General features: G+C 38.1%; 1 protein-coding gene across 4 annotated transcripts; it reads left to right on the forward strand.

Moving 5' to 3' along the window:
- Positions 1–1434: 1434 nt before the first annotated feature.
- hnrnph3 (heterogeneous nuclear ribonucleoprotein H3 (2H9)) lies at positions 1435–9375 on the forward strand. Of its 4 annotated transcripts, none has more exons than XM_058795750.1 (10): positions 1435–1549; positions 2356–2465; positions 2564–2719; positions 4238–4381; positions 4809–4947; positions 5439–5629; positions 8092–8297; positions 8409–8544; positions 8642–8698; positions 8818–9375. In XM_058795750.1, exons 2-10 carry the CDS (start codon positions 2378–2380, stop codon positions 8889–8891), a joined length of 1191 nt encoding a protein of 396 aa, XP_058651733.1. In that variant the 5' UTR covers positions 1435–1549; positions 2356–2377; the 3' UTR covers positions 8892–9375. The 4 variants fall into 4 exon arrangements, with proteins under 4 accessions (XP_058651733.1, XP_058651734.1, XP_058651732.1 ...); XM_058795751.1 differs by lacking the exon at positions 1435–1549 and adding an exon at positions 1554–1572; XM_058795749.1 differs by lacking the exon at positions 1435–1549 and having other exon boundaries at positions 1641–2465.
- The last annotated feature ends 36 nt before the right edge of the window (positions 9376–9411 follow it).

Raw genomic sequence — 9411 nt, forward strand, 5'->3', positions numbered from 1 at the left:
ATATCTCCACTGATACGTCTTTGCAGAGTGGCTCGTGGGATATTCCAAGCTCTCGCAAGAAAGCATACATTTGCCTTTAGGCCTCTCTCAACTGTCTCCCTATATTCTGCCAATGCTCCTCTCATCCTCTCCCCTACCCACTGATTGTATTTTTTGCCCCATCCCTGGCAGACATCCTTTCTATCTCCTCTATGTTCCTTTCTGTCCCTCGTCTTTCCTTTCTGATCCTTTCTGTTTTTCATGCTGTCTGTAATAAAATGTGAAAAAGGTACGTCACAAATGCTAAAATACAATATATAATAATAGAAATAATTTTTAAAAGTAAAAACCACCAGAATTTCTACTTAAACTCAACTCAGAAGGTGGCCCATTTTAACTGAAATTAATGGCTCATTTTATCTTAACACATTCAGGTAAATTGGGCCAGTAACTAAAAATGATTTTTCTTTATAAAAATCTGGATTATTTAACAAAATCAGTATTTTATCTCATAGAGGCCATCAAGACATGGGTTATGAATCATTATTTCTAAATGTGCATTTGTTTTTTATTGATTTATCATCCTTAATATTGAGAAGTAATATTGGATATGTCAGGCCACTCACCTTGCCTTTTTCTGGTGTGGTCTCAGATTGAGGCATTGCCCCTCCCCTGTTTGTAACCTCAGACCAATAAATTAATTTGCTAAATGTCAAGTACTGTTATGGCAACAGTTAAAAATTATTTGCAGTCATTGGCTGTTAACTTTTAAAGAGATAAGACACTTCAACCTTAAATGGCCCATTTGACCTGATGGCCCAATTTGCCTGATATCACCCTACTTACTATATGGTTAGCGTTAGGATTAGGGTTTGGTTTAAGATTACTTGCATGTAATTATGCATAATTTATTGTTATTATAATGGTACATGTAACATGCATGTAATGTGTGACAGCTTTAAAATAAAGTGTCACTTTTTTCTTTTTTTAAATATTAATACAAAGTAAAATGTATGTATGTACACAATATTGTATCAAATGATTCATTAAAACGTTAGTAGTAGTTAAAAGACACTTGTTGATCTGGAATCAGTTGCAATATTAATATTTGCATTGTTGCACTGTTGAATTTTTCCATTGTCAACACAGTCAAAAACTGAAAAATGTTACATTTATTTTCTTCATGACTGTTTTTGGGGGGAGGGGGGATTAAAGTTTTGAGTTTTAATTAGCTTCACTGGCCTTCACAATCTTCCCACAGCTGTACTTGTTTGTACAGAGCTGCAGATAGTCTCTCGCAGTAGTACACATGGCCCTGTTATGTGTCTGGAGTGTTCGAATGTGCCACATTGCAGTATTATAAAGGATTAAGTATAAACCTAGTGACTACGTTTGATGACTCTTCCGTGATGCATGCGCCACATGCGCTTGGAGCCTCGGCTCACACGGTAGACCGTTCGGTGCGCCTGCAGCGAGGTCAGTGTCCTCTGACAGGCCGCGTTCTCGCGAGACTTCGACTCTGGACTACTGGACTATCGTTCAGGGTTACCTGAGAGGACGGCGCTTGACGGTGAGAAGCTATTCGCTATTCATGTACATAATTCTTCATATTTAACTTTTCATGTATAAGTTGATCATTTACACGCAATGGTGAATATATTTTGTGTACTTTGGATCGCGGAAGTGCTGGTTTTTGTTCCAGAAACTGTCAACTTGTCGGTCGTTCATCCTGTCAGAAGAATATCTCGCTACTGTTACAGTCGATGTGTATAAAGTTAATCAGTTTCGGTTGTCGGTTGCGGTTTGTTTGACACATGACCGAACTGTTTTCTGAATGCTATATATAACATGTACCACGTTAGCTTGGTCTCAAGTTTAAAACCCTCCCGTATTTTGACCTACCGGGTAGTGGTTGTCTAGCTAGCTAACTAACTTAAATTGACGTTTAATATAAAGTGCTAACTGATGTAAGCTTGTTAGTATTCGTAATTACACCAAAACATTTTGCGTTTGTGTGAAATGTCATTATTGTTTGTCTTTTTCTCTCGAGCCTTTGGCTCTTGACAACATGGCTGTCTCAAAATATATTGACTTGCCTACCAAGACAGCCTAAGTAGGAAACTTCCTTGGTTTGATGCACTGCAAACGTTGTCACGTTACAGAGAAAACACTAATTACAAACTACTTTGATCGAGTTAAGAGTATTGACTAATTAACACAGTGCTGTCTAGGTAGGCAATTACTGGTTTTGATACACTGCCAAGGTTGTCAAGACAGAAAAAAAACAACTAATACGAACTATTTTGATCGAGTTTTGATAGGCTGCTCACTAGGTTTGGAGGCACAGCCAATGTGTTACATTAATTTGTTTTTCAGATACAGTCCTGTCAAGGTAAATATGTCTCATAATGATGAAGGATATGTGGTACGGATCCGTGGCTTGCCTTGGTCATGCACACAAGAGGAAGTGGCCTCCTTTTTCTCTGGTATGCAAACTCTCAAACTGAAAGCATCTTTTGTAGCGCTCTATGTGAGTTTACAGATAAAGAGCTGCGGTTGTGATTTTCCTTTTTTTCACTTACAGATTGTGACATTGTAGGGAAAGTGAACGGGGTGTGTTTTACCTTCTCCAAAGAGGGAAGGCCGAGTGGAGAGGCGTTTGTGGAGCTGAAGACATCAGAGGACTTTAAAAAGGCTTTGGCAAAAGATCGTAAATATATGGGTCATCGTTACATCGAAGGTACATTCCTGAACACAATGTAGAAAATTCTTTCATAATGGTATTTAAAGGAATAGTTCTCCCAGAATTTACTCACCTTCCACTTGTTTCAAAACCAGTATGAGTTTTTGTCTTCTGATGAACACAAAAGATTATATTTTGAAAAATGTTGGTAACGAAGCAGTTGACTTTCCTATAATGGGTGAACTATCCCTTTTCCATGAATGACTGGACAATAGGGTTGTCACGATGCCATAAAAATGTCTTACGATACTATACCAGCTGAAGTATCACAATACCAAGTAGTATCACGATACCATGCAGTATTGTGTTAATTTAAAATTCACTTCTACAATCAAAATTTCATAAATAGATGTAAATGAAAACAAGATTTTTCTCAGAATACTTCATTAATGTGAATGAATGACTGGCTATTGTTATCCATGAAATGATGTAAACGAACTCACCTTAGCACTGCACAGAAGCTGCATGAAGTGACATTTAGATGTGGCATTAATACATTTAGACTATATTTATAATTGCATAAATAATGTTATGAGATTAACCTTTTAAATTCTAAATTCTAAATATAGAAATATGTTGGAAAAGAATGTTATATGCCTTTTAGATGGGAAACTTAAAACCGCCAGCAGGTGGCAGCAAGAGTCATTCAAACGATTCTTTCAAAACGGCTGAATCCTTCAGGAGCGAATCAAATGACTGTTTAATGAATGGCTTAGTGAATCAGTGATTCGCCCAAACCAATGCGGATTTGGATTCGAACACAGAAACGAAACAAAAACAGCACTCTTGACTCTTGCTCGTGTCGTATTGCCGAACTGTTATGAGCATTTTTGCTTGCATATCTTGGAATTTCCAAGTTAGCAGCATGTATAGTAAAACATATTCATTTATAATGATTGATATGATTGATAAGAAGAACCAAGTGCAAAGCCGCTATGTTGATGAATGGAATTGCATTCGTGATTGCAAAGATGCTTCAAGAAACAAACTATTACACCTGTTCTAGAAGTAGTGCATAGGGATGCAACGATACCAAAATTTTGAGTATTGGCCAATTCCGATCTGATACCAGTGCAGTTTTTTTTTTTAAGCTTTAGTATCGCCATACTGCCGTAATATCGGTATATTGTGCAACCCTACTGGACAATTCTTTTTTTAATGGAATATTGCATTGTTTATTATAAATGTTTTATTCCTGCACAATTTGTTTTTCATGTGCCCTTGTAATCAAAAGCATAAACAAACCCTCCTTCTCACAACAACATTTCACATAAGATTGCCACAGTTAGCAAATGACAATGATCAAGTTGATTCTAGTTGTACAAAATCAAGTCCTGCCCTACATTCTTTTCTTTTTCGAGAAGCCACTTTAGTCAGACATGCATCACTTTAGGAAAGAAAAGACGACTGTTTTATGCTGACTTAAATAGCACAAGTTAAAGCAGTTGGTATGTTTGTGCATTTGTTTGTTAAAATGTATAATAATTGATTGTTTGTGTCTTGACCCTTCCACAGTGTTCAAGTCAAACCGTAGTGAGATGGATTGGGTGCTGAAACGCTCCGGTCCCACAGACTATGACAGCAGCAGCGGTTGCATGTTGCGTCTAAGAGGACTGCCATTCGGCTGCAGTAAAGAAGAAATTTTACAGTTCTTTTCAGGTACATCTGTTGTTTCACTTCAGCACCTCCTAGACTTGCAGATATTGCTTGGACATCTTTTTAAAACTACTGAAAATTGTGTTTTTTGGTTTGTGTCAATTCTTCCTTTTTATGTCTTTATATAGTTAGTCAGATCATATTTTGAATGTTTTTCTTTTTATATATTCAACAGATTATTAAGCGCGTTTTGGTTATATTTAACATTATTTGTTATGTCGCCAGCATCACAGAGGTAGCTTGTGCTATGATTTCTTGATTGATTGATTTTGATTTCATGGATTTATCCTTTGTGGTTTGCTCTAGGGTTTTTGTCTGACATAGGGAATGATGTAGGGGCTCAATTTGGGGGGTGTATTTTCTGTAGATGAGAATGTTGCGGCTCTTTAACATGTCTCCCCATGTGGGGTTATTTGTCCTTGGGTTAAAGGGTTGAAAATCGTGCCAAATGGGATAACATTGCCGATGGACTACCAGGGGAGGAGCACAGGGGAAGCCTTCGTGCAGTTTGCCTCAAAGGAGATAGCAGAAAAGGCTCTGGGGAAACACAAGGAAAGAATAGGGCACAGGTGGGGCCGGCAAGACTGGGCTGGGTGCTAATGCTATCTCTAAATGTGGGGGGGGGTCATGCATCTTTCTGCTCTGGAAAAAGATGGTATGATCATGTTATTACACTTGAAATGTTTAATTTTACATTACACTGTGTCATGAGGGGACAAAAAATAGGCAGAAATATGATTTCATAATATCGTTGGGCAACATACTGCAGAAGCAAAGGAGCCTTTTAATTAACAAGCAATTTACAATACTTTTTAAGATTTTGTTTCTGTCTGAAATTGGCTGTTAGATACAGCTAAATTTTATGACTGGGCAGAATTTCAGACATTTACTACTTCTCCCTCTGGTCAATAACTGACAATAAACTGTCAGTTATTGTGATGCCATAATGAATTTAGTCAGTGGGCCCCAAATACTGTCTTCCCTGAAATGTTCCTCATTACTGTTAAACATTCAACAGCCTGTACGTTTATTAACATGTTGTATTTCCAAATAAACTCAGGTACATAGAGATATTCAAAAGCAGCCGAAATGAAATGCGTGCATACTACGAAGTACCCCGGAGGATGATGGGACAGAGGCCTAGTCCATATGACAGACCCATGATGGGACGAGGGAGCTTCTTTGGGCCCGGGCCTGGAAGGGGAGGTGCTGTCCTGGACCAGATGCGCAGCGGGGGCGGTTATAGCAGCGGTATGCTACTTTAATAGTGCTTTGTAACTTTACTAAACTAAAACACTGTGAGAGTTAAGGTGCAGTTGGAGATCTTGGAAACTTTAGCTTTATAGCACTGAAAGCGAACGTCCCACCCTCCCTGCAGTCGCCGTCTAAAGCCACACCCCCTGCACGCATATACGCTCACAGACTAGAATACCAGAGACACCATTACTACAATTTAGCGTTTCCCAATTCCAGTCCTCTCTTATAACGTGCGTCATTTGTTCTATTCGACCGTAAGTGCCCTGCAAAGTGGACATCACCGGATATTCCATGATTCCAGTTCGAAGCGAGCATATATGTTCCATACAAAGGGCATTAAAGTGTGCAAGACGTAAATTTCAATAGTATTTATTTACAGAGGTATATTATGTCACACTTCTCTAGTAAGTTTCGTCTGTCTGTGAAGATGCTGTGCAGCACAAATCCGTGAATGAATGTTCCGAAGTGAGGAAAAACAGGATTTTCCCTGCTCAGGGAGTAGGAAGCAATGAACACTGTGTAGGGAGCATGTCAATCGGAACACAGTTCATGCACGTAGCTCACTTCTAACGAGTTGGTTATCTGAATCAGGTGTGTTCACTAAGAGACATGCAAAATATGCAGAGGATTGGAATGGGGAACCGCTTGGCTACATCATGCGTCATTCACCGCTGAGAAAACGTTATAGTACAGTTAGTGAAAGTACTACAATACTAGGAAGGAAGATCGGGTTATTGATGTTTGTCTGCCATTCTCGCTCTGTCTGCACAGCGTGCATGAACGTGCTGATGACGTATCCTGTCCATAGGCGTAAATCCCGGGGGGGACGGGGGGGACAGGACCCCCCCTATCTGAGGCTTGTCCCCCCTAAAAATATCATTACAAGCGACTCTGTGTATTGAAAATAATACAATGGACATATACTTAAAATAATTGTGTGATTAGTAAAACAAAATAAACGCAAAAAAAAACGTTTTAAGAAATGTTTTGATTCCCCCCTCCCTTTCCTCATAGTGGTTTGGTCCACTGCCTGCTTTCCTTCTTTACCGATACACACACACACACACGAGTCCGGTGAGAGAGAGCAAGTTAGTTATGTGTAAGTAGGCTGTCAAGGCTATTTTATTCTCTTTAAACATCGGGTGAAATGATTCTTTCTCTTTAATACAGATGATACTGTATCATTAATAAATTAGTCATGACAAAAAAAATTATGAGCGATTTTTCAATTTTCTATGAGCGATTATAAGGTTAACAAACTTAATACCGTAGCTTGTCACCACTAACACGGCGATAAGCCTGTGTGTGAACTGATATTAGGCTAATATTGTAGACCTACGTGTTGGGTTTCATTCAATATGATGTTAAGTGGCAGATCAGTGGGTTTAATGCGGTTTGAATTAATGCGAAAGAGATGTACTAGGTTACAGACGAAACCTAAATGCTATGGATGACGCAAAATAATAATTATAATATGACCGCGTGGTGAACCATGAACTCATATTTAAACACGGTCTCCATGCTATGTACACATGCTGTGTACGCATAGCTATCCTTACAAGTACAATTTTGGCTGTATTATTTGTGTCCCCTTCAAAAATTGCTCTTGAGGAATTTTACGTTTATTGTCCCCCCCTACTGTCAGATGAAATTTACGCCCCTGATCCTGTCTATGCGAACAGAGTGTGCAGAAGTATGCTAACACGTACGTTGACAGGCAGATAGGAAAGTCAAGAAAAACGCTCGGACCGAGCGTTTTGATTGGACGAACATTTCTTGGTCCTACGCCTTCCACAGAATATATTAATACAGATAAATACATTTAGACCACTTAACTTAATGATTGCTATCGGGATGTGAAGAGACTTTCAACCAGCATAACAAAAAATTGTTTCTGAAGGCAATCACCTATTCCACCTTTAATAAAATGGATAGCTAATTAACAAATGTGGGTTTGAATGGCTATGTGCCCTACCGTTCAAAAGTTCGGGCTCAGACGGAATTTTTTAAAAACGTAAATGAAAAATGTACTTTTAAACTGTGAAGGTGCATTAAATTGATCAAAAGTGACAGTAAATACATTTATAATGTTACAAAATATTAATATTTTTAAATAGTGCTTTTAAATTCATGCTGATTCATCAAATAATCATTAAAAATGTATTACCCATTCCACACCCAAAAATTATGTTTTATAATACAAAATATTTCTTGAGCAACAAATCAGCATATTAGAATGATTTGTGAAGGGTCACGTGACAATGAAGACTGAAGTAATGGCTGCTTAAAATTTCACAATATTGCTATTTTTACTGCATTTTTGATCAAATAAATGCTGCTTTTGTAAGTTTTCATTCAAAAAAAAAATTCTTACCAATCGTAAACTTTTGAACAGTTCTTTAATTTACTGAAAGGAAGTAATGTAAAAAAAGATTGATTTGTCTCTCCTTCATAAGGATATGGTGGGTTTGACAACTACAATGGCTTTAACGACTACTGCTTTGGTAACGGCATGTTTGAAGAGCGCGTGCGTGATGATAGAGGAAGAGGAAGAATGGGAGGTGATGGCTACAGCAGTGACTCAAACTCAGGCTTTCACAGCGGCCATTTTGTGCACATGAGAGGCCTACCGTTCCGCGCTACAGAGGCGGATATCGCACATGTAAGGAACACTACAGTTTTGCCATTTCTTGTGCATATATTCTTACAATATTTAGTTTTACACTAAGTAAAGTATTATTGCCCTTGTGTGAGTGTTTTATTTCTTTTTCAGTTCTTTGCCCCTTTAATTCCTGTGAGGGTGCACATTGATGTAGGACCTAATGGAAAGTCTACAGGAGAGGCAGACGTTGAGTTCGGATCTCATGAAGATGCTGTATCGGCCATGTCAAAAGACAAGAATCATATGCGTAAGTTGTCTCCAAACCTCTGTCTTATTCAAACTGTACCGCTGTCTTAACTGTTTTCAGTATCACATTTATCCTCGCACTGTTTTCCTCTCTGCAGAGCATCGTTACATTGAGCTTTTCCTGAATTCAACTTCAAGTGGGCCGTCTGAAACGGGTTAGTATGACTGCGTGGAGATTGTTATGTAATAGTTTTGTTGAAGTGTATGGATGAGAAGGTGTGAAGACAACATTCAAATCTAAGTCTTTTGTTTTGGGGGCATAAAAACACTGCAGGCCGCGGAGGAGGTTTCTATAGCAACTCTGGTGGTATGGGCTCTCGAGGAAGTGGACTAAGGGGCATGTATTGAGGATGCTTACAAACCATGCACTTTTCAACCCAAAGTTGGAACTTCCAGCTTGGAAGGTCTTTTTATATGAATATGTTTTCACATGTTCCTATGAAATATGCCCAAACTATTTTCCAGGCTTGAAGAAAATGAAATCGAAATCCATCTATATATCTAATATATATATATATATATATATATATATATATTTGAGCTGTTGCATATAGATTGACCGGCTACTGTACATTTTGCTTAATGAATTTTATATGACATTCTGTGTTAAAGTCTCACTAAAGATATGTGCTTTATATGTATTTTGACTCAGAATTGAGTATGAATAGCTTGAAGCCCAAGTTGCGTGTGTGAGATTGCACTTTTATTTTCTTTCCCAAAGCAATAACATCATTTTGGATGTTTACCTGTTTTTGCTGCTCAGTAAAATTTCTAATTGAAACCTGTGAAATTTACACATCCATGGAATAAAACCTTTTATTGATATATTTTATTTTTGATCTAAGAATGTTCATTGAAGACAACTGTG

Source organism: Onychostoma macrolepis, chromosome 13 (genome assembly GCF_012432095.1).
Source record: "Onychostoma macrolepis isolate SWU-2019 chromosome 13, ASM1243209v1, whole genome shotgun sequence".
Taxonomy (NCBI): domain Eukaryota; kingdom Metazoa; phylum Chordata; class Actinopteri; order Cypriniformes; family Cyprinidae; genus Onychostoma; species Onychostoma macrolepis.